Below are 26066 nucleotides of genomic sequence, written 5' to 3'. Positions count from 1 at the left end.
ATCAAATCAAAATGCACTATGATCCACGTAAATTTAATGCGCATACCTCCTTTTGATATAATTTATTCTCTGGCTGTTACTTTTAACATAAATACTTTCAGTTATGAAGTGCTTATAATTAGAAATTTAGCAGGGCCTTAGTTCAGCATGATAACGATCTAACACTTTTAAATTCCATTAACACATTTTTTTATTAAGTTGTCATGCTAGCTTGGTTTTTTCTCATGTAGTTTTCAAAGAATGTATGTTATCTCAGACCATATAGGTAACAGACTTCGGAAACAAATATTTGGGCCGAGGTAACAGACTTCCGAAACAAATAATTGAGCCAATGTCCACAACTATAGTTTTCTGACTGTGAGCGTACGTACTGATTTTTATTTATTCATGGTCTGTTGAAATGTTTCTAGCATCAATTTAGTCGTGTGTACCCTAAAGGCCAAAGAATAGATTCCTCAAATTACAATCCAGTGCCAATTTGGAATTCTGGCTGTCAGATGGTTGCGCTTAACTACCAAACACCAGGTATTTTTAATTTTTTTATTTTCATCACAGCTGGCATACACAGCCACATGAAAAAGAACAACATTTTTGTGGGCTTATGCACACATTATATGGGTACATGAAGGAAGTACCTAGACATTTTTTACAAAGGTATGAAGAAGTGATCATACATAGCGAAATCTCAATATAACAACTTCCAACAGATCGACTGAAATTTTCATTATTTTCAAATTGTTTAGAAATAAAACATGATCATAAATAACATAGTCTGTCAGTGCAGATTTTCATTAGAATGTGATGCGACTATGGAGGGAAAGCCTTTGGCGAAAACGTTGTAACTTTTGGTACGATAGCGATTGGTTCCTCCACTATGACAGTGCGCTGATTCATTCAAAATTAAAACTGAAGGTTTTATTTCGCCAAAAATATGATGTCATTGATGTCTTGTTCTCCGGAATCTGCAGATCTAGCATCTTGTGATTCCTTCTTGTGTCTGAAAACCAATATGGAAATGATGGGTAGATGATTTGACGCTGAAAAAAGTCGGAAGGAATGTAACACCGTGCCTAGCAGTTTAGAGGAAACTGAATTCCAGAGAGCGTTTCAGTAGTGACAAAAGCTCTTGAATCGCTGTATTAATGGGGAGGTACAGAACTTAGGAGGTCACAGACACAAAAAGGAATTTTAGGCCAGTCTGAGTTTTAAAAGCCTCTTATTTTTCAAGAAAAATTTCAAGCGACAAGTGGCAGAGCAGGTCAAACGTATCATTATAAAATTTCTTACTGCGTTGCTTTTTATGAGCATTTCACTTTTTTTTTTACAATCAACACTGCATTCTGGTGTCAATTACTATTTTAAATTAACCGCCTGGAACATTTTTTAAGATACCAGTAAATTTTAGCATTTCGTATAGTGCCATGCATTATACTTGTAGGTTTACTTGCCCAATCACACTCTTGCGCATTAGCTGTAGGACAGGTCATGTGTAATGTAATTCACATGATTAAAGAACAATAGATACTTTGAAAATGAGTTAATGAAGATGCAGTAAACCCATAAAAGGACATTTCAATTCATCTGATTTTATGCCATGTTTTTTTTCTTCTTTTCTTAATATATTATTTTATCTCTCTGCTCTGATCAGATAAACCGATGCAGTTAAACCAAGCAAAGTTTCGTCTGAATGGACAGTGTGGGTATTTACTGCGTCCAGAGTCCATGTTTTGTGATGAAGTACCTACAAGTGATAAACCAAAAACTGTCTCCATCCGTATCATTGCTGCCCGGCATCTTGGGCGTTCGGGGCGTGGGACTGCTAGTCCATTTGTTGAGGTTGAAGTTCTTGGTGCAGATGACGATACTGGAATCAAACTAACAACCAAGACTATTTGTAAGCCTGTTTACTCAACTTTAAATGATAGAAGTCAATCATTATTTTTTTATTTCTTCAATTAATAGTATTATGTATAAATATTATAATATTAAAATTAAATAGTATTATAATAAAAATGACATCTACTGCAGGTCCTTGTTTATCGATCCTCTAACTTTGAAACCTTTTGCTTGGTCACTGCATGACATTTTTTCACAAATTTTTTTGTCACAAATAATACAGGATAAATTGGGAGGTAAATTGGAAGTAAGTATCATTAAAAACCAGATTCAGCTCCCGCTTAGAATATTGTAATTTTACAGTGAACAACTTATGTTTTTCTGAATTATTTTGTTTTGGCAATATTCAAATTTTCATGTACACATGCCAGTGGATAATAAACTTTCTTCTGAAGAAATATTTGATTGGAAGATGAACTCACTTTTCTTTGCTGCATGTCTGTGTTAGGTGTAAAACGATTCCAACTTTTACCGAATATAGAAATCTAATTTAGAAAATTTCTCATAAGAATGATGTATTCATTATCATTCATTAAATTATAATAGCAAGTATGAAAGCATGAGTAATTGCAACTTATTATTTTCTTCTTCCTATTACTGTTTCAGCTGATAATGGATTCAACCCAATTTGGAATGATTCGTGTGAGTTTGAGATTCTCAACCCTCATCTCGCTTTGCTGCGGTTTCTGGTACAAGATGAGGATATGTTTGGCGACTCAAATTTCATTGGCCAAGCTACTTATCCTGTAAGTGTTTTCAGTTTTGTCTCGATCAAATTAACCTGATTCTTTTCAGAAAATTTCTCCAAATATTTATGTTCAGTGTTCTGGCACCAACATCACTTTCATTGAGTAATTTCAATTACACACAATGTGTTTGTGGTGAAACAATAAAATCAATGTTTGTAAACTGCTATAGATTAAGATAAAGTTCTCATACATTCAGAGGGATATTTTAAAGCCTGTTTCTTCCTTTTCTTTAAGTATCTAGACTAAAAAATAGTGACTCATCCTTCAACAATGACCTCTTTTTAGTCGTGCGGCGAAGCCGTATAGACTCTAGGTTTCGCCGGAGGCTAAAAAGTGTCCACACTTTTAGGCTAAGTCCAAGAGGAGAATTTTCGAGGAACCAAGTAACATATGAGGTATTGATATCGGTCCATTTTGGCCCAATGGAGATGTTACATGTGCGAGGAATTTGCAATTTGACTGTTGATTCTTGTATAAAAGTTCGCGAGGAACACAATGGTGCCACTGGTTTTCTCTGAAATCATCTTCCATGCTCAAAAAAACCTCTCAAGTTGAGGCCAAAATGGAGGGGATATCCCACCCTACCCTGAGAGTCCACGTCTACATGAAGACAAACTCTCCATGCAAAGATAGGGAGCAAATACATTAGCAGGGTTGCCGTGTATTCAGTTTTGGAGTCCCCAGATAAATTGGTAGCCCTGTCAAAGTATTAGCTCCCTATCTTTGCATGGAGAATAGGTCTTGATCTAGGCTTTGATTCTCAGGGTAGGGTCGGATATTCCCTCCATTTTGGCCTCAACTTGAGTGCTTTTTTTTGAGCTTGGGAGATGATTTCAGAGAAAACCAGTGGCACCATCGTGTTTCTCGTGACTTTTTACACAAGATTCAACAGTCAAATCGCAAATTCCTCACACATGCAACATCTCCATTATGCCAAATGGAATTTCTGATCATTTAGCCATGGTTTGGTAGCGTTTAGCAATCAACTGTGACCATAATGTAAAGAACCCACACAGGTGCCTTTCGGCGGAATGTCGCCCTATGGCATTCTTTATCATCAAGTCACCGTTGAACATTCGCTGTTCAATAGCGTTCAGCAACCAAGTATAGCCAAAATTTTCAGAACTCATACCTCAGATGTTCAAAGAGTGTTAACATGTGTCGCCAAATGGAATTTCTGATCATTTAGCTATGGTTTGGTAGCGTTTAGCAATCAACTGTGACCATAATGTAAAGAACCCACACAGGTGCCTTTCGGCGGAATGTCGCCCTATGGCATTCTTTATCATCAAGTCACTGTTGAACATTTACTGTTAAATAGCGTTTAGCAACCAAGTATAGCCAAAATTTCCAGAACTCATACCTCAGATGTTCAAAGAGTGTTAACATGTGTCGCCAAATGGAATTTCTGATCATTTAGCCATGGTTTGGTAGCGTTTAGCAATCAACTGTGACTATAATGTAAAGAACCCACACAGGTGCCTTTCGGCGGAATGTCGCCCTATGGCATTCTTTATCATCAAGTCACTGTTGAACATTTACTGTTAAGTAGCGTTTAGCAACCAAGTATAGCCAAAATTTCCAGAACTCATACCTCAGATGTTCAAAGAGTGTTAACATGTGTCGCCAAATGGAATTTCTGATCATTTAGCCATGGTTTGGTAGCGTTTAGCAATCAACTGTGACCATAATGTAAAGAACCCACACAGGTGCCTTTCGGCGGAATGTCGCCCTATGGCATTCTTTATCATCAAGTCACCGTTGAACATTCGCTGTTCAATAGCTTTCAGCAACCAAGTATAGCCAAAATTTCCAGAACTCATACCTCAGATGTTCAAAGAGTGTTAACATGTGTCGCCAAATGGAATTTCTGATCATTTAGCCATGGTTTGGTAGCTTTTAGCAATCAACTGTGACCATAATGTAAAGAACCCACACAGGTGCCTTTCGGCGGAATGTCGCCCTATGGCATTCTTTATCATCGAGTCACAGTTTAATAGCGTAAATAAGCAACCAATGGTGGCCAAAATGTCAAGACTCCAAACTGGTGCTTTTTGGCTGAATTTCGCCCAATAGGATCTTTGATGATTTATCAGTAATGGTTGATGTTTATGTTGATTAATTATTACTGTCTGAAAGTGAATCCTGTGGGAGAATATTATAGGGTTGGTTCAAACAAGTTTTAGAATTTTTTTCCTTAGCGCTAATGGACCCTAAGGGACAACTTCAATTCATCGAACTAAAAGTTTTCAATGTTCATAACCATTTTTTAACTGTCGGAACTCACTAGACCACATTATATTCATGATGAATTTAAAGAATATAGCTGTCAAAAGTTGAGTTCTCCTTCAATTTAGCACTTTTTGTCATTACCTTAAAGACCATACGGAAAGTGCTAAATCTACGGAAAACTCAACTTTTCACAGCGATATTCTTCAAATTTATCATGAATATAATGTGGTCTAGTGAGTTCTGACATTTAAAAATGGGTATGAACATTTAAGGCTTTATTTTCCTTGAATTTAAGTGGTTTTTCAGGGTCTACGGTAAGAAAAAAAGTCTAAAACACGTTAAAAGTTACTTGAACCTACCCTATAATGTTGAGCTATGACTTCAACTTTCATGAACCCTTACTTGTGCCTTTCAGCTTGATTTCGCTAAATGGAATTATTTATGATTGAAGTCGTGGTTGAGTTTACTATGCTGATAAAATATCATTGGAAAATTTAGGTTTCACCATCATAGTCTTCTACGAGGGCTGTCCCAAAAGAAACCGGACTTTTGTCATAGAAGGCGAACAGAGCGTCGTAATGAAGTTTTCTTGGGCTTGTTTGAAAGCTGATAAGCTACTGAAGATGCTTGTTTTTACAGAATGCAAACATTGGTCTTGGTAAGGAAACTACACGCTTTGGAATAAAGGAAAGTCAAACTCGAGTTTGGATTTTTGTCTTTATTTCAAGAAAAATTTAGATACAACTTAAAAAAAAAACCAGGTTTTAAGTTAAAAACTTCGTTGCTCTCTTATTCAAATGCTTAAAAATAAGGAAATCAACATTTTAAGCAGCTTACCAAGTCATCACCTATCCCCTTCAAAATATTCGCCAGCTTTGTCGATGCATTTTTGCCACCGTTTCTTCAATCGGGAGGAACACTGTTGAAAATCCGCAGGTTTGAATGATCGCAATTCCTTCAAGGTGAAACCGTCAACCGAGAATATTACAATGGTGTTCTGAGACGATTACGCGAAAATGTCCGCAGAAAAAGGCCCGAGCTTTGGAGAGAGAATTCCTGGTTTCTGCATCACGATAACGCACCTGCCCAAGCATCCCTCCAAATTCGCGAATTTTGTGCAAAGAATGCCATGAGTGTCCTCCCTCATCCCCTCTATTCACCTGACCTGGCTCCGTGTGATTTTTTCTTCACGACTTAAATCTACCTTGAAAGGTCGACGTTTTCAAACCATTCCGGAAATTCACGAGAACACCTTGAAGGAATTGCGATCATTCAAACCTGAGGATTTCCAACAGTGTTTCTCCCAATTGAAGAAACGGTGGCAAAAATGCATCGACAAAGCTGGCGAGTATTTTGAAGGGGATAGGTGATGACTTGGTAAGCTGCTTAAAATGTTGATTTCCTTATTTTTAAGCATTTGAATAAGATTGCAACGAAGTTTTTAACTTAAAACCTGGGTTTTTTTAAAGTTGTATCTAAATTTTTCTTGAAATAAAGACAAAAATCGCAACTCGAGTTTGACTTTCCTTTATTCCAAAACGTGTAGTTTCCTTACCAAGACCAATGTTTGCATTCTGTAAAAACAAGCATCTTCAGTAGCTTATCAGCTTTCAAACAAGCCCAAGAAAACTTCATTACGACGCTCGGTTCGCCTTCTATGACAAAAGTCCGGTTTCTTTTGGGACAGCCCTCGTAAAAATAACCATCAGCATTACTGCACCAACCAAAATCTAGCCCAAAAAAAAAAAATAGTTCGGCTGAAAAAGTGGGAGAAGTTGGGATGTGCAGTCTCAAAATAAAAATACCTAGCTGTGATTGGACATAGCTTTGCTTTCATTGAGACTTTCAAATTTTATGAATAAAAAACAGTACGCGTTTAGCAAAAACAGTTAGTTTTGTCCTTACCTGTAGACCATACAAAAAGAGCTAAATTGAAGGAGAACTTAGCTTTTGACAGCGATGCTCTTCAAATTTTTCATATACCTGTACAATGTGTTCTAGTGAGTTTGGATGGTAAAAAATGGTCAGGAACATTTAAAGCTTTATTTTCCATGAATGTAAGTTGTCGTTCAGGATAGATTCTGACGACTAGATCCTTACTAGAGTAAGGAAAGAAAATCTAAAATTGTTAAAAGTCACAGAAAAACGCGAAAAAAGAAAAAAGTCGGAAAAGGAAGTCAAATTTACATAACAATTAAATTAACATAAAAATTTCGTAAAAAGTATTGGAAATTACGAACAAATGTATTTACGTAAAAACTGTATTAAAAAGAAAGTTAATTTTAATTAAGAAAAATAATCTTGGTAAATCAATTTCTCACGTAAATTTGACTCAAAATTCATTTAAAAAACAGGGCCGGATTTACCTACTTGCCGCCCATGGGCCGGATTTACCTACTTGCTGCCTATGGGCCACCTGTATTTTGCCGCCCCCTTCTCATTCGTTTCGAAACATCAATAAAAAACAACTTAATCGGCCCGAAACAGTAACAGAGAAACAACTTAAAACGGGACTAAGGACGCAAATAATAAAAAGAAACACATAAAATATAATAAGAAACCCGGGACGTTTCGCAGGGATCACACCCGCATTTTCAACCGGCAAAACAAGAAAAATTAAAAGAAAGGACACTATGCCCCTCACTACTAGCAAAAGTTCGCACGGAACTTTGCGTGAAAGTTAAGTTCCGTAAACCTATCTACATATGTGTGAACAAGGCCTTCCATTTGTAAGAAATGAAGGTAAAAATTATGCAAGAAGAAACATAAATGTGGTTTAATAATTTTAACTTCCGCCGCCGCGCCGCGCTGACCGCACTGTGTTTGGCGCAATGCGTGAAGTATTCCTACAGTCTTGTAGGCGCTATGCGTTTCACGCCGACCGCCGCACAGTGGATTGAGTCAATTAGAGGGGTCGGACATGAAATTTTTGACAAGAACTGCAAATGTTGATGTTTATTTCGTCACATTTTAAAGTTCAAGGGGTGATACTGGAAGAAAATATCACGAGAAAACCAGTGGAACAGCTTGCAGAACATTAGATTCTTGTATAAACGGAGTTATGAGCGTTTTAAGTTCCCTAATTTTTTCCGACCTCTCTCATTGACTCGATTCACCGTGCGCCGCGCTGAGGGCTTCTCCTTTCTATCTCAAGTCCTCATCATCACTGCTGCACCGCTCCATGGCAAATTGCGTGTTTAGTTTCTCTCTTAACTCGACTAATTAAAGGTGCTGTGTCTTGTGTCACCGAAAGACGCTTTCTCGTTTGTAATTTTTTTTTTCTGAATCCGATTTTTTTTAAACCTACATTTTAAAAAAATGCAAAATTTGCCGCCCCCTGCGTTAAGAAATGAGAGATGCCTTACTCTATTACCCAATGCATCTGACGAGTTTTTCAATTGAAAAAGGAACGTATGACACTCCACAAATAAATCACGTTTGAAGCGCAAACCGGATAAAACACGATTTTTCAAAAGTATTCATTAAGTATTGCACTTTCCACAGAAGCATATTGCACAAAAATGTCACTGTAACGACTTCCGGATATGGTTGCGACCAACTTAAGGCTCAAAATTTTGATTTGTTCGCTCCCTAAAAAAAATGGTCCATCTCAGTAACTGGGCTCACCAAAACTGACAAATATCCGAGGGTCACACGCTGTCGTGGTCCCGGTCGAGAGAGGACATTTTTCAGGGTTGAAATCCTTCCTCTTATTTAATTGTTTTTTAAATAAACTTATGCTAGGACACTATCCCTGAATAACAAACAGACCAATTTGGCTCCAATGCCTCGAGCTCTGCACGTGTAAACTTGAGTTTTTTGTTTTTATTACTCTCGCTTTTTATTACTTTCGTCGGTCTGCTCAGGGCCGAAGGGGGCCCTCCCTCCCCCCTTCCTCCTCTTACAGTCACGCTCGTTGCGCCGCGTCATTTTTGTGGGAACATTGATCAGCGTTTCGAGCCTTTAAGCCCTTTCCACACGTTGCAAGTTTTGCTGCAAGTGAGCCGAAAGTGGGAGTCATCACTCATCGATGATCGTGAAATTTGCGGGCGGGACGCAAATTTCACGATCATCGATGAGTGATGACTCCCACTTTCGGCTCACTTGCAGCAAAACTTGCAACGTGTGGAAAGGGCTTAAGGCTCAGTTCGGGTGCGATATTCTATCGTCTACGCGCCCAACCCCCCCCCCCCCCTCCCCCTCCCTTCCCAAAGACGCTCCGCGCCACCAGACTATCGATATTTTAGACCAAAATATTGTATCGATATTTCAACGTTGATATATCGTCCGTATCCATACATTTATCTCCAGAAATATCGAATCGATTTTTCTTTCTTTCTCCTGCTGAGTTGTGTATTTTACACCTCGGAAAATCGGAAATTATGGTCAATTTTTCATAGTTCGAATTTCGGATTTCGCTGGCCAGGTTGTACAGACCTACGTCACAGGGTAAACAAACCTCAAGATGCAAATACCTCCTTTTTTTCTCTATGTAGGTATAGGACTTTTCGCGTGGCTGCTCGACGGTTTGTTAATCTGTGGAGGTTAAGCTACATTCACGCGTCGCAAGCAACCTGGCGCGTCTGCTTCTTGCTACTGCGAGCGCGCCTTCATTTCCTCCTGCACGCAACAAGGACAACCGCGATGATAAAGAATTCCATTCGGCGAAATCGAGCCGAGAGCAGGCACCACGAGTATATACATATGGGTTATTTTAGTGATGGGTGGGATTTTATTTAAAATTCCTATGAATCCTAGGTATAGTATTTACTATAGTGAACAATTATCATTTATTCCATCACTTCTTCGGATTATTTATTTTTAATCAATCTATATTCATGTGAAGTGTAGCTCATCTGCATTTTTCTTTCCCTGGAACCTAAATGTATATTATGAGTTTGAATCCATCAGAAACTAAGTCAGTCAAAATCAAATTTAACTACATACGAAGTGAAAACGATTTGTATTTCGCAAATCAAAGTGATAGTTAAAGCAACCAAACTGTGTCAGAAATGTTCCCAAATTACTAGGTAAGGCTTTTATCAGCTCATCATCTGATCCAATAATTTTAATTGTGGCATTTCATTCGGCATGTCGCCGCACGACTTCTATGATACTCAAAGTCTCACATATATAATTTGAAAGGGGGGGTCTGGGGGGGCGGCGCCCCCTCAGCAGGTAGCTTTTGCTACTTGTTTTTTTTCTTTCTTCCTCAAGTTAACGCTGATAACGCTCATTGTTGTATATAAACTCTTCATATTTTCGGTGTCAGTGAATCCTCCACAGTGAAGAAGGAGAAGAAAAAATTCAGAGGTACCAAAAATGCAGGTTATTGAGCCTTTCAGAGACTGGTTGTCTTGTCTCAGTTAGCTTTTATGACTTGTGTGTTTTAAAAGACCTCTTAAGCTTAGTTGAGATTAATCATGAACTCTCTCTTGGTTCATAAAATAATTGCTATCTTATGATCAAAGATGCCTGTTTCTTTTATGTCATGAATGTTTTCAGGTGCAACAAGCCATCGAGGTACAACATCGTTGTATTTATGCATAGGCCGTCGAGGCCACGGCCCAGGGCGGCAAATTTTGGGTGGCGGCAAAAAATGAGAGAAGAAGAAAACAAAGATAGGATGCCACCGCAAACACTATGCCGCCAGAAGGGCGGTGCGACTAGTACTAGAAAAGGCCACAAACTGTTTTCTTTGATACTGAAAATCTCTAGAACGGCTTTCACTCAATTTTTCTGAAAAGTAGAGTCAAGCACTTTCATTGACTCTGAAGTACAGTGCAGACACAAAAAAAAAAATACATGTCATACATTTTAAAAGAGATTTTTGGGGGGTTTGTCAACAAATGTAAGATTATGTTGCGCGACAAAAATAGGTGATAAGGGGGGGGGTCTGAAAATCTGCGAAAAAAATATGTGACGTACATAATCTACGAACGGCATGACAGCCTCCATCCCCCCTGCGACGACAAGTCGTGGAGTAAAAAAATCTTGATGGCCCAGGGACTGCAATTACGTAGATCCGGCCATGCCCAACAACATATTAATTATTACATTGCTTAAGATCATTAAAATGCCAATCCATAAGTACCAAAACCCTCTTTAAATATGAATCTAGTCTACTGCTGAGCCAAGGAAGAATGCTTTATGAACTTACGAGAGTCGCCAAATTTTCCCGGATGAAACATGTATTTTGAAGCAAAGTTATCCATATTTTTCCTCGAAATTCTCAGATATTTTAGATTAAATTGCCAACAAAATTTTTGGAATAATTTAAAGAAAAAGCATTTTCAATTTTTCTGATAGATTTGGTTTTTATCTCGGGAAATATGGCAACGTTTGAAGGCTCAAACGGCGTTCCTCCTTGGCACAGCAATGTAAGTACCAAGAGTATTATAGTCAAACCTCACTAAGCCGGAACCTTCCTCAGTCAGAAACTCGGAATAATGGCGAGGCCTTGTTTTTTTTTGCCTGTTTACACAATGCTAAGAACATTTCCATAACCTGAAGTCAGGTAACTTGGAAAATCTGCTAAGTTGCAAAATTTTTTGGTCCTTAACTTGAAAAGATTCCTCTCTCATAATTCATCTTCATTTTTCCTACCTTTCCTCATAAATTTGTCTCACCGCACTAAATCAAGAAAGTAGCACCTTACTCGACTAGCTTTTTGCTTACCTACTGCTGTTGCTGTACCAAAACGTATGAACAGGCAGTTTTACACCCCTCCTTGATTGCATGATATCACTGCAATCTAAGCTTTTATCTTAAACCTCTGCTTGTCCTGAAAAGTCATAATTCTTTTGCTTTCATTTTGTTTTTCATTGTGCAAGATAAGAATTGGCACTACAAACTCTGTCTATTTTGTTGCTCTGTTAATGTAAGGGCATAACGATGTATTTTAAGACGAGTCCTGTCATCTGCGTAGCTCCATCTTTTCTTGGGATGTGAAATAATATGAATTGATAAATCTTTGCCTTCATTTTCATCGACAATTAGGTTAGTGCGAGTGAAATAGTGCGGGAAATTTGCTTCATCCGGAAACCCTGCTAGGTTGGAATGAATTCACAATCACAATGCATTCTGACTTAATGAGGTTTGGCTGTAGTTCAGTCTGATGAAGTGTTTTCAGTCCATATGATGTCTTACAAATCTATTTCTTGTTTAATCATTGCATTCTTCATCAACATTGTGTAAATTTATGCAGGTCTTGGCACTACGAACTGGCTATCGAAGTGTGCCTCTAAAAAACGGCTATTCGGAGGACTTTGAGCTTGCAACCCTTCTAGTCCACATCACAATTCAAGACAGTCTGGTATGTTTAAGTGATTGTCAACAATCTACCATTTAACCTCGTTAGTTCTGAAAAATGCAAAATGCGTTGTCATTTCAAATCATCATGAAGACTATACAAGTTCGAGTCAGTTATGAGTACATGGAATATCTTATATCACTAACAGTTAGCAGCCAAATGGGCCACTTGATGCTTTTTTTTTTTTTTTTTTTTTTTCATTGTAAACTTACAATTGGACAAATTTATGTACACATTTACAGACTGCGTTAGTCTTTACAAGTTTTTTTTTTATCATGAAAAAATGATGTATAAATATTGGTTCCACTGAGATTCTAGACTCTCGTTACTTACAGCTCAGGCAATTTTCTAGTGTTTTTTTCTGGATAATGCATCGCTTTGTAAGTTTTATAAATTCAAAAGGAATATCACTGTCTATTAGGGTTTCTTAGATTCCAAGACAAAATTAACTGACTAAAGCCTGCAAGTTTATAATATTGATCTTCCTCATAGGAATGTAGGAAAATTTTTCTTCCTGGCTAATGAGGATCCTAGGAATTTCTTTCCTTACTTTCCATAATTCCACAAAAAAGGAAAAATTTCGTTGTGACAAAAAATTGACCTATTTTCTTGTTTGACCTATTGTTGCGGTCAAATTTTGCAAAAGGGGGAAAAAAGGCCCTGACTGAACACTTAAAATTGCGCAATGAACGTAGCAATCGTAAATAATGAGCGCTGTCTAAGAGGCTCTCTTAACAAGACTTCAAATCCTGGATCTGGGAATACCACATGGAAATCTCTATTTTTCAAATCTTTCCATGCAGTCGCTCTTTCAACATCATCAACCAATCAGCAAGAATTAAAGAAGAGAATGGGCCTGTTGCAAACAGCAGTGATCATAAATTTAATGAGTGTATTGTTACAGCACTTGATGTAATCCTTGGTAACCAAACAATTGACTCGCATTACCTTTAAAAAATTTTTAAGAAAATAAAAACTCTAAGGGTTGAAAATTCTTCTTTGCTGCTAGACTCCAATCTCTACTTTTGTTATGAGTAAAAAATCTCCTGTCACTAGCGGTCTACCTTTAAAATATAGGGTGCACTTTATTGGTTTATGACTCTCAAATGCTGCTATGCTCATTTCAAATTATTATGAGGATTCCATTTCTGAAATCCATTTTTGTCAATGAATCATCAGTTGCCATGACACTTGCATCTGGAAAGTAATCTTCATTTCCATGTACAGAGATACATTGTTAAAGATAGAAAGACCAAATTAGTCATGTAGTATGTTGTCATGTCGTCGCTGCTCTAGCGAAAGTGCGTATCTCGATTTTCGCATGAGTCCTAGAAAGCAAGGATTAATATGTAGAACCGGGCTAACATGGGAATTGAGATGCGCCTTTCTGTCAGAGGGGTGATGATGAGTGCCTCAAACCCGCTCCTGTCTTCAATTAACCGTTTTGAAATTCCAAATTTTGAAGAGATTTGAAGTTGATAATTTTAAAGTTTCCAATGGTCAAAAAATTCCTGTAATCTCCAGAGACTTAGTTCTCCTGATGAAACCAACTAAAAAAAGGAGAAAAAAAATTGCAACCAACACATAGCTCTCAGCTATACAGCATTGTGCATATTTTCAGAAGTATGAACATGTTTTTTTCATTATTGGTGTTTGATTTTAATCTTGCAGGAAAGGAGCAATGATTTAGTCGGATGGAGCAACGCCCTAACTGATTTTCCAAGTGCTGGAGACTTCTGATCTTTGATTGTTTCAGACATGCACATTGCACAGTGTCTGCATCATCGACATTTTAATTGGTGTCATTGTCAGGTCTGGTGCAGTATCATCGATACCAAAGATTTATTCTAATATTTTTTGTTTTTCTTAAGTTAGTATGAACCAGCTATGATCACCTGTCATATTTTTTTCCTCTTCTTTTTTTCAACCGAGTATTAATGATCAAACAAATTTCAGTGTCATCATTTGCAGCTATCCATCCAATTCCTCTGAAAAATTTCTAAAATCAGAGCAGCAAGGCATTTTTGTGATCAAGCTGATTTTGTTTCTTTTCTGAATAATTTTTAGTCAATTAGGACAGTCTCATGCAGTTAGAGCCATTTGAATTTGAAAAAATATTTACTCAAGTGTTGAAATGGACCACGCCATAATGCAGCTACTTATTGCAAATCATAGTGTCTCTATCTCTCATAGACTTAAATTCAACCCAGAATAGTTTCTCTGAAACGCTATATATCGATTATATTTTCTCAGGTTGAAAATAATCAATGAGCAATTTCTTTTGTAGAATTTACCATGAGGTTTGCATGATCTTACAAAATTAGCTTTCATTGTTTCTAAGTCACTTGCGCTCTTAATTTATTTGCATTTTAATATTAAAGGATGTGTGTAAAATAAGTCTTCCTTGTTAGCATTTGTTTTTATCTTCTGAATTCAGGATTTTTCTCTTTACATTTTTCATTATTTTGCATATGTTTATTTATTCTTTTTAGTTTTACTTTAAGGGTTGTTGTATTATAATTTTGTATTTGTAACTTTTCATGATTTTTTTCCTCTTCATTAACATATTTTTTTACCAATGTCGTGGTGGGCCTCCTTTTTTTTTCTCTTTTTTCTTAAGTTAAGTTCTATTGTGCATGTTTGTTGCAACAAAAACCAAGAGAATCAATTCTATGAACAGTATGTACCCGTATCAATGCTGAAACTCCTGAACCAAGTATCTCGGTTAGTGACGTTGCAGACCTCATGTCATACTCTAGTCGTATTTTGTTCGACGCAACAACTCGGGACGTCTCGTATCAATAGTATTTTGTTCGGATGTTCTTTCTGTTAGGGGGGGGGGGGGGGGTGGCCTATTTTTATTCCTTTATGTTTTTGTGTGCATAATTTGGCATCATTTTCGCAACATTGTTTCAAAACAATTGGAACGTCCTCGGAGCTTGTTACGACTGTTGTGTGCATTTGTTAACCGGATTTCTAACCTCACTTCTAGCTGCTTTGCTCTCATTGGTTGTGAAAAAGTGATGCAAATAACACAAAATCGATAACAGGAAACAATTGCTGCGTCAAACAAAATTCGTCTTCTTTTTCTAAATTCAGAACTATTCAATGTCAATTCCTAAAAATGTCAGTGATTTTTCTTCTCTGTGCGAGGAAAATTCTGAGGGCACTTCAAAGAATGGTGTTGGTTCATTCTTCTTTAAAGGAATAAAACAAGACTAGAGATTTTTAATCTCCGCAAACAAGAAACGTGGCTTGGTGGTTTCACCATTAATATGTATTTGTTATAAAATCAGCTAAAAGGCTGTTTTAATGAACCAGGTGCTCAAATCTAAAAGCTTCCGTCGAAAATGAAGTTGCATTGCGCCTTTATGTGTGTGTGCCCATGACCGTAGCAACCCAAGCATGGGAACTTCGATTTGAAGTGGCTCTATGAATTTTATCCACCAACATCCAAAAATTAAGTATACTTTGAAAGGAAATATGTATTCTCTCCCAAAAAGGCGCAACATACTTAGGCCCAAATGAAATGTAGTCAAAATATGCCTGAGGCAGTAGAAAGCCAACGAATCACTAATATAGACAGAGCAAGATGAAAACTGTTGTGATGCAAAATATTTATTTTTACCCAACAATATTTGGTCAATATTAGTTTTAAAGCTGAGATATATATAATAGAATAAAAAAAAATTAATAGTGATGATTTTTTAGCTTTGAAGTAAGAGAAAACTCCATTGCTGTTTCAGCTTTTTTTAACATGGTAAAGTGATTCTGTTTCTCATGTAACTTCATTAGCCAATGGGACCTTAATAACTGTATCTATATCACTGTTGCTACACTCGGCACTGTTTGTAGCAGTGTAGCCTCATTTTCAAATGCTAGCTCCCTGTGTGAATGTCTTGGGTTTTCAGATTTCTAATCGTCACTCTACGCCTCTGTAAAGTTCTTTGTATTTCATTCGAAGTATAGAGAGGAAATTTTTTAAAGTTTTTGACTGGCAGTAATTCATAAAATTAGTTAATTATGTGCCTGATTAGTGCCTTATGTGTTTTTTTTTTTTTTTTTTTTTTTTTTTTTTTTTTTTTTTTTTTATGCTGAAATCTATTGGTGCTTTTTTAATAGCTCATCGCCCTAAACTATCTTGGCTTGTATTAATACTTGTACCTCTAAAAACCAGTCTTGATGTAATTTAAACTTATTTATTCCCTCTTAAAAATACATAGGTACTCATATCTAAATTAGAAAGAGATGCCTTTAACTGGTTATTATATGAATTTGTCATAGTTTTTATTTTTTTCATTTATTTTGTTGCATCTGTTCATTTGAGCCAGTATTCACAGCCTGGCACATTCTAGTTTTCGTTGTAAGGGCTGTGTGGATGTGAGTGGCATTTCAGAGGAAAGTGGACTTCAGCTCTCGTAAAGTAAACTTTCCAAACTGCTGGCTTTGACCAAGCTAGAATTTTTCCCATAAACTCTCTGGATGATTTCACCATTAGCGCATGGCTTTCCTCCAATGCGCCCCAGGAAAAGCATAAAAAGTGACAGAAAAGCTAAGTTCATCCCAGAGTGTTTGAGGATGTAAGATCCCTTTTTTGGTGGGACATCACTTGTAAATTAGTCAGTCACGAAGAAAAAGGTAATAATCTTTATGAGCCCAGAGCCGGATGCGTGTTTTTGTTTAAGATATTGTAGACTAATGCTCTGAAATGTTTATGATTTTCTTTTGGGAACAATTGCAATCTTGCAAAATTGCATGATTTTGGTGCCTTGTAGAAAATGAAACTCATGGAATTTTTTCAGTGCTCTTTTTTCTTCCTCTTTATTTTCAAGTCTTTTTTTTTTGTTTTGCTTCACCGTTACTTTAGTCAATAAGATTATTTACTTTTCAAACATTTACTGTCTAGAAACTTGTTCAAAACTTAATGAAAGAGTCAAAAAGGATTCGAACCTGTCAGTATTTTTTCTTCAATTAAAGGAAATGCTATTTTTCAGAGCATCATTTTATTCTACTTTAAGAGTATAGTCTTATTTTGATGCACCGTGCACACTTGCTGGCTTAAATCTCAATATTATGAAAGATAGGGCAGTCCTTTTATAAAAATCCATTCTCTAAAGAAGAAAAGGAGAAAGTAAACACATATTCATCTTTGTTTATTCATTTAAAATTCTTGGACCTTAAGCAGCAGATGAATCAGCTCTACAATTCGAATTGATGCAGCCATAAAGTTCTGCAATTCGGAATTAAGATCGCACGTTCATGTATTTCAAACTGGCAGAATCAGGTGTTCTATAATGCAGAAAGGTTCCTATGGCTTTCCTTTTATTTAATGTTTTAAAGATGGCAGGGTACATACATAAAAATATGCCCGTGATTTCGAGTTTTAAGGTTTCTTTAAAAATCTTTTAGGTTTGGATTTTCTGCATAAGCGTTCTCTGCAATTAAAAAATTCGCTAATTCAAAAACCCTTTTTTAAAAAAAAGAAGTCATCTGTCCCTTTAGTTTTTAATTAGCAAGCGTGCACTTTACTTCTTTCCATTGTAGAATCTTTTATACTTGCAAATTTTATGAGACAGAATTTATTGGAAAAGATTTGATTGCTGTAAATTGAATTAGTTGTGTTGGCATGAAGTTTTTTCACCTAGTCACAAATATTAAAAGAATTTCACTCAAAGTTGACAGGAAAGCGCCTTGATGATCGGCAAGTAACATTTCTCAGAGACTGTTTGTTCTTGTTGGAATACATTGTACATTTACGAGTATTTTCTGTAAGGGCATGCAGAGGAAAGTCTGCCAGTTTAAACAACCATTGTTTTGAGTATCCACTTCACATTGTAAACATCGTTTCAGTATAATACTATATTGTAAAATAGGTCTGCTCATTGTATGCATGATACTTTTTGCATTATTTTCTGATTCTTTCGAACCACCACCATCTCCCCCCTGCATAAATTTGGAAGCGGGGGAGGGATATATGGCGGAGGTGGAGAGGAGAAGAAAGGATGGGAAGTGTATTTTAGCCCGTTTCAATGGAACTATTGTGGGCGGTTTTTTTCTTATCAGATGTAATTAGTAAGCCCTCCACAACACTCTTATCAGAGCACAGGGAGACTTTTGTCCCTCCCGGTAGGTCCTCTATTGGTTTTGGGACTTAAAGTCCGTTGAGACTTTTGATCAGGAGTGTGAATCCTGAAACATATAATAAACTTAGCCAAATAGTTGAGGTTTCATTTACCTGTAAGATTAAATTTGTGACCCTTTCATTTTAAGTAATATTCACTCATTTATCACCAATCTTTAAGGGACTGAAATTAATATGAAAACAAATTTTTTGCCTGAAATCCTGATTTTTTACAAATCATTGTACAGTTTACGGCTGTTAAGCTCTCATTGAGTTGTGATTAAACTGAAGAATTTAAATGTTCGAACGTCTTCCAACAACTGTTACAGTCCATTAAAAAAAAATGAAAGGTGTCCATCAATGGGTGGACATCCTTGCTCACTGGGACACTTTCTCTCTCAATCTTGTCTATGTCCTTTCCCTTTTCTATGTATTCTGAAAACAGGAATTACATTTGAGGAGTTTGGACGACAAGGCGCGTAAGTGCAGTTTTCGTTATTTCGAGAAATATGTGTTTCAAGTTTCGAGAAACAGGAGTTTGAAGTTTTGAAATTACAAGGATCCTTATGGCAGAAAGAAAGTTCAAACTGGCTTTTCGATGCTTAAAAATTAGAATTTGGGAGCGAATTTGGTACAGAATATGCATTAAGACTACTTTTATTTGAAATCATTAATATCTCAATTTTTTAAAAACTGCACTTATGCGCCTTGTCCTCTAAGTTCCTCATTTGCGGAGCTCCTGAGCCATTTCAGTTAGAGAAGAGAAAAAAAATTAAGTAATCATCTAAAAACTGGGAGGTACCTACTCCAATTTTTATTCATATAAGTGTTTGTTCGTGTAAACTCGAAAAAAAAATTTCAACCCTTGCGGAATCCCTGAAAACAGGGTGATTTCAAAGGGCCAGAGTTCCTATTTTATGTGTCAAATTTCTCTCAGTTGAACATATCTAAATGCTTTTTTTTTCTATCTTTTTTTTAACATGTCTAAATAAATAACTTTAACTTTCTTGTTGCTAGTGGCACTCATAGTATTGCCATCCTACCAAGGTGTTATGCATTAAATGTTAGGTACATATTAGGTGTTATGTATTTATTATTGATAATATTTTTTTAAATTGAAACTCAATATTTTACGAATCTGAGATTGTATTATACTTTCTTTACTATGTTTTTATTTTGAAACAGATATTTATAACACACCAGCACCAAATAATGAAGGTGCTGCGTCCAAGGAGGGCACTTCTCACTTGCAGTGTTTCAGAATCTACTCACACCAATATTTCATTCACTTTAAAGAATGCAAATACATGGTATTTGTTGAAACTCTCCTGAATATTCTCAATGATTTTAAAATGTTCTTAATGAAACATTCCAAAAAAATCACTCATTGGTTTCCTCTCCTTAATGTAAATTAGCAATGGAGACTCTGGAACGTTGCAAGTGAGAAATGCCCATCCTCCATCCAGTGCTTCAATATCGGCATTGTTGTTGTACACTCACTTCATTGAAGCTACGAAAAATTTATTGTTGAATACTCATGATAGTCAGAAAGGCCAGAGAGCTTTTTTATTTTTTTTTTTCAATTTTTATTTTTTTATAGTCTTCACAAATTTTAATAAACTTGGTTGATATTCATCCATTCTTGTTTCAGTTTGTCTGTGAATTTCCTTCCTATGTGTTGCACACTTACCTTACTTAGATACATTTTTGGTGTAATTTTTTTACATTCTAATCGATGATCACAGATTATTCAAATTCAAACAAAGCATCCTTGCATCAACCTTAGCATTTTAAAGAAAAAATCATGTGTATTTTCCTGCACATTTAAAGTGTATTGAAATAGTTGTTAATTTTGAACTATGCGCTCTGAAATATCGGTCCATACTCAGTTCATGTGTATTGTATTTGTCTGTTTGCATGGCTCAACAGAACTGAAATAGGTATTCGTTGATTTTTAGTCAGCATGCCATGTACTTACTTTAGGCATACCTTTTTTTGGAATACCCTTTAAATGAAGGAAAGTTAGGAAAGAAAATTCTAGGGCCACAGATGAGGTAGGAAGGAAATTTTTTTGCAGCCCTTATAAGTAAAATATTTGTACAAAGATATAACAATTTGAAAGTTCATCCATCAATGGAGCTTTTACATGGCTCAGAGATTTGCAATGGAGATGTTGCATGTTTGAGGAATTTGCGATTTGACTCTCAGGATAGCGTGGGATATCCCCTCCATTTTGGCCTCAACTTGAGAGCTTTTTTTGAGCGTGGGAGTTATTTTCAGAGAAAACCAGTGGCACCATCATGTTTCTCGCGAACTTTTACATAAAAACCAGTAGTCAAATCGCAAATTCCTCACACATGCAACATCTCCAATAATGTAATTTCCTTTTGGTAAAATTTGGTGTGCAGTACACAATGGTGCGTCCAGTTTTCTCTGAATTGATTTTCCAAGCTTCGTAAAAGCTCTCAAAGTTGAGGTCATGATAGAGGGGGATCTCCTAAGAATCTCCTAGGATGCCACGGTGAGAGGTCTCTCAGCATAGCGCAGGGGATCGCACCTCCGTAACAACCTCAACTTTGAGAGCTTTCTTTGATCTAGATAAGTAGCTCGTTTCAGAGAAAATCTGTTGTACCACAATGTTTCTTGCAACAATTTACTGATGATTCTGTCATAGAGAAAAAAAAGGAGGTGTTTGCATTTCGGGCATCTTAGAATTTTTTTAATGACGTAGGTTGGTACAGCGACGTTTGTCATCGATTTTCTTGGAAATGGTGTAATTTATGGAAAAAGTCATTCTTTATAAAGTGCTTGAAATTATATCATGAGTTGATTTAAGCAAAAAAATGGGACATTGTGGTCCGTTTTTCATACTTCGAATTCCGGATTCCGCTGGCCAGGTTGTACCGACCTACATCATAGGGTAAACAAACCTCAAGATGCAAACACCTCCTTTTTTTACTCTATGTGATTCCGTATATTGTATTTAAATCACAAATCTCGCACGCACACAAGAGCTCACTCCTATCCTTGGAATCCAAAGCAGAATCCAAAGATCCAATCTCCCCCCTCCCCCCCCAATCTTGACCGGGGCCCGGCGTTTTCTGGCAACCTTTTCCGGAATCCTGGGATACACAGGTGATCGCTCTTCGTACCAAAGACATAAAGACGGAGCACTAAAAGCAAAAAATGAAGCTTCTAGAGCTTCTTTTCAATCACCTCTACTATTGGCTAGAGGATTGGCGGCGAAATCGGGACAAGTTTGAATTCAAATGTAGGGCGGGAACTAATAAATAAAATTGCGGAAACAAAGTATTTTAGGTTGATTTTTGCCCAAATTCAGGTACACACTCATATTTTTTTAACTTTAGGTTAGTTTCAGTCCGTCGTCGACCGATTAATTTCATTTGGGAGTAACGTTCATCTAGAACTGTAACGGCCTGTTTGAACCTGCAGAACCACCATGAGCAGAAGAAAAAGTAACTTTATCTGAGATTACTGCCTGTTACCGAGCAAAAGTAGGTGTATTATATTAGGACGCAGACCGAACTTTCTTAGTATATTCGTTTTAGGAATTTAAAATACGTTTCAAAGAAGAAATGTGCAAAAATCAAGAGGACAAGTTCAAATCAAATTTCCGTTTGCCGCCATGGATTCCCGCGCTCATTTACACACTCACACAAGCGCGCAGCGCCGAACCTAGCTTCACTTTTTCCCCGTGCTTTTAGATACGAGCGCTCCGTCTTTATGTCTTTGCTTCGTACCCGCTTGATGTCACACAGTATCGGGTACATCCAATCATTACACGAAAAATCATGTACCTCTTGTGCGTCATTAAGTTATAAAATGGCGGTGCATTCCACCTGATTCCACCTCCCTCCGCCTGCCTCCTTCCGGGTGACGGGTGTAAATACAACCTAACCAACCTACCTAACCTCACTCTAGCGATTCTGTCAGCCTGTCACACGTGTTTCAGAGCGAAGTATTAATTTTAATCCTTTAAAATGGAGAAACCAGTTGTTTCTGCGCGTGTATTAAAAGTGCTAGGCCGAACGGGTTCCCAAGGCCAATGTACGCAAGTGAAAGTTGAATTTTTAGGTGAACAGAACCGTCAAATCATCAGGAATGTCAAAGGTCCAGTCCGAGAAGGCGACATCCTTACCCTCCTGGAATCAGAGAGAGAAGCAAGAAGACTAAGATAGTGTAAGAATTTTGCCTCATCACTTATACCCGTTCTTTTAATTACGTTTATGTAATTCAATAGACTCAATTTTTTGTGAGCACATGCACAGACATGCATTAATCTCCTAACCTACAAAGCACTCGGCTATTAAGTCCTTGCTAAATCGTTTTAACGTATAGTATTATAGAGTCGCAATGTATTGGAACGCCAATGATGTCAATCCGTGAACGGTGCATTTCTAGCGTCCTGTTTGTTGGAAAGTGGGAACCATACAGCACTTTTCAACATGGCGGATCATGGTAGGGTCTCGGGCTGCAAGTTGTATTAGGAATTAGGGGGCTACGCCCCCTGGCCGCTACGCGGCCCAACCCCTGAAGGCGCTCCGCGCCATCAATGGGCCGCTTCGCGGCCTTATTTTTACCCTCCTATCAGTGTTAGTTTTATTTTTCCCCTAAAAAATTACGATATGAGGTATACTTTAATTTTAAACTTTACTTAAAATTACTTTAAAATTAAAAGGACGCGTTTTGGAATGACTGATTGATGAAATATTGCAGTAAAACAATGAACTATGATAGTCAGGTAATAATTAAGATTTCTTGAGACGGGGATCGATCCCACATTGAGTTCATTGTGGACGCACTCGACGTCTTAGACGACTCGGCCACCGCTCTACTTGAGGATCACGGCGCGACTCTTGTGGAAATAAGTGTAGAGCTGATGCGCAGGCTACACAGCTACTGCGCAACCTCCTTGACCACTGCGCATCCTCCCGCGCATAGCGGTAGCAGCACCGGAGCATTCAGTAAACTCACTCACTTTTATAACGTGATTTTAAAAAAACCTGGGTCCTTTTTCCAAAATCTGATTAGAGCGAGCTCATCTAGGGCCTATTACCTGTCGATTTACGCAAGAATCATGGAAATCGGCCCGGTAGAACGCTCAAACGAACTATGACAAAAAGTATAAATTTACATTGTTTAAATGGGAGAATTCGCAACTTTACCACGTAATATAATAAACCTGGGCCACATTTTGAAAATCTGAAAAGAGCTGGCTTATCTAGACACAATTGCCCGTCGATAGCCGCAAAAATCATGAAAATCGGCCCGGTAGAACGCTGGAACTAAGCGTCACCAGTTTCGCAAAATTAGGAGGTCTTGGAGCTTATAGTATAGATATCTTACTTTAAATCGACAATTATTTTTACAAATTTTGGCAAATCATGTTGACCGATGTCATAGCAAAATTAAATCTGTGAGGAACCCCCTATTTTCATGAAGTAAACCTTATTCTAATATTCTCTGAGGGAAGCCTGGAGCCAGGACCCTGCTCACATGTTTGCCAGTTACCACATTCTTGTTTCAAAAGTACTGTACCAAGTAGCCTTCTAAAGTGATCTTATCAGTGCTTCAGTACATTGAGTCTCTATGGTACTCTATGAGCTTGACGCACTCTCTAAAGATGCGCTCATGATAATCTTCAATAATTACATGCCAAGTTACTCCTAGAGTACCTGTATAGCGAGAGTATAGACAGATGTGAAACTCCGAAAATCCATCAGGCCTTCACCGATGCCTCTGCGAATACATTTAGGGCCCAGAAATGCAGCAAACCTATGAATTTCAATTATCCAGAGCGATTTATTCATACATTTATTACGAACCATCGTTTTTAAAGCACGTATTTGTCTTAACTTTTGCTCAAATTTACTCATTTTTGCGGAAAAACGCTCATTTATGTACATCCTTAGCCATCTTGATTAGAATTAGAATCTGCAGACTGGCAGTGATATTTTGTGCGTTAGAAGTTGGTCGGAAGGGTGGCTGCACTTTTGGGCCCTAAGCCCTCCATGAAGCGGTCTGTCCATACTCTCGCTATACAGGTAATCTAGTTACTCCTTGTTCAATTTCTGCCAGACTTCATAGGTTTTTTCACACATTTATTCAACCCCCTCTATTCCGCTTGTTCTGAGCTAATGTAGTGGGGGTGATCCATTATGAAAGCGACCGAGTCTTGAACTTTGTCGGCAGCACTCAAAAACAATCTTAGAACTCTCAACGTACCCTATGGATACATCTCTACACTGTCTCTGCAGTCAGTTTGTCTTGATTGCATTCCAGAATAGAGAGGAACAAATGGGTCTTTCTAAAGCTGTGTTGAAAGAACCTCTTTAACTTGGATTTTCTCCCTACCTTCTCCTGGTTTCTTTGCGTTTGGCTGGAAGATAATATCATAGTTGTAAATATCTAGAGGGAAAAGAGTAATTTCTTTCCTCCTTTGGTTGATAGCAATTTTCTGTAACTTGCACGCTATGAAGACTGAATGTCCCTAATCATGGGAGCCATAAATCATCCCAATCATGGATTCCATGGATAGTACCATAAGTTTTTAATCCTACTTTTGTTATCAATTTTGATGACCTTGTATTCCCTCAGTTCCAGTTTAACTATTAATTTATGATCATCTATTTTCTTTTCCAGGTGAATGCAGCTGCTGATGACAGTTTTAAGTTCTCATTTCTCTGGTCCTTCACAGATGCAACCTTACACCACTTCAAGATGAGCTGTCTTAAATGTAACTCAATTGATACCATTAATCTTGGATTAAAGAAGTGAAGAATACTTTTTGTACAGACCCAGCTGAAGTCAGCTCTGAATTTTTTTATTTAACTGAAAATTCCCAAAAGAAATAAAATAAAAAAAAAAAACTTCAATGAAAAGAAACCTTGCCGTTTATTCACATCATCCATATTTTTTAATTTATGATCCTCAAGCAAAGGATTTTCTAACTCCTTATTCACAAAAACGTTTTTAAAAATTTGTTCCTATCTGTTAAGGACACTTCTGTCTTTACCTGGCTTGGCTAGGTGGCTATTTTTCCTAAAGAAAAATAATAGCCATGTTCAGGTAGCAGTTGGAAAAGCCAGAGGTTCATCAATTGAGCCATCACAAGCCTGTCTGGGCAAGCGAAAATGTGGGGAGGCCCTAAAAATGTGGAAAAGAGGTTAAATTCTTGAGGGTCAAAAGTTTGACAGCCTTTCGACTCAATACACATCAAGATTTGCGATAGTTGTGCACTGTTCTAGATTCAGCCTGGACAAGACGATCTGTGTGAAATTTTGCATTACTGTAGGAGAGGGAGGTGCCAGTTTGTTAATTCTGATGGTGTGTCTTGTTTGCCTCTCTGATACTTTCATCGTTTCAAAATTGGAATAAGGTTACAAAATTAGCCTTCTCTCTACATGAATGTACCTATGAAAGACTTTTTTCTACATTTTTAAGACCTTCCCATATGCCTCCTTCTGAATGAAAGACTTTCAAATATTGCGGAAAGATGATGTAAAAGTGATATGATCCTGAAAATTTCAATATTTTTAACATCCTCTGCGACTTACACTTTTCTTATATCTTTAGTGTTTTTACTGGCCTAAATCTAAAATTGTGAAAATCTTCCTACAATTTTGGAACCTGTCTACCTCTCTCTCACAGAATGAAAATTAGCAATAAGTAGTGAAGAAATGATGCTAACATAAAAAGACCCTTGAAAATTGAGATATTTTTACTGCCCTTTCAT

General features: G+C 37.2%; 2 protein-coding genes across 2 annotated transcripts in view; both read left to right on the top strand.

The window, feature by feature from the left end:
• Nucleotides 1-19963, top strand: part of sl (small wing phospholipase C gamma 1) — a 56636-nt gene extending 36673 nt beyond the window's left edge. The window contains exons 20-24 of the mRNA XM_072295857.1: nucleotides 411-525; nucleotides 1649-1894; nucleotides 2503-2642; nucleotides 12085-12192; nucleotides 13861-19963. Coding sequence (XP_072151958.1) covers nucleotides 411-525; nucleotides 1649-1894; nucleotides 2503-2642; nucleotides 12085-12192; nucleotides 13861-13929 — 678 coding nt within the window. The 3' untranslated portion in view covers nucleotides 13930-19963. The remainder of the gene's footprint in view (nucleotides 1-410; nucleotides 526-1648; nucleotides 1895-2502; nucleotides 2643-12084; nucleotides 12193-13860) is intronic.
• A 2254-nt stretch (nucleotides 19964-22217) lies between these two features.
• RpS28b (Ribosomal protein S28b) lies at nucleotides 22218-25216 on the top strand. The gene is made up of 2 exons (XM_019049779.2): nucleotides 22218-22510; nucleotides 24974-25216. Exon 1 carries the CDS (start codon nucleotides 22312-22314, stop codon nucleotides 22507-22509), a length of 198 nt encoding a protein of 65 aa, XP_018905324.1. The 5' UTR covers nucleotides 22218-22311; the 3' UTR covers nucleotide 22510; nucleotides 24974-25216.
• The last annotated feature ends 850 nt before the right edge of the window (nucleotides 25217-26066 follow it).

Source organism: Bemisia tabaci, chromosome 2 (assembly GCF_918797505.1).
Source record: "Bemisia tabaci chromosome 2, PGI_BMITA_v3".
NCBI classification, from domain to species: domain Eukaryota; kingdom Metazoa; phylum Arthropoda; class Insecta; order Hemiptera; family Aleyrodidae; genus Bemisia; species Bemisia tabaci.
Note: the sequence above shows the minus strand (reverse complement) of the source record. Positions and strands in the feature narration are given on the sequence as shown.

Bases quoted from the DNA above. Each gene is read 5' to 3' on its own strand.
- RpS28b (XM_019049779.2), top strand. From the start codon at position 22,312: ATGGAGAAACCAGTTGTTTCTGCGCGTGTATTAAAAGTGCTAGGCCGA.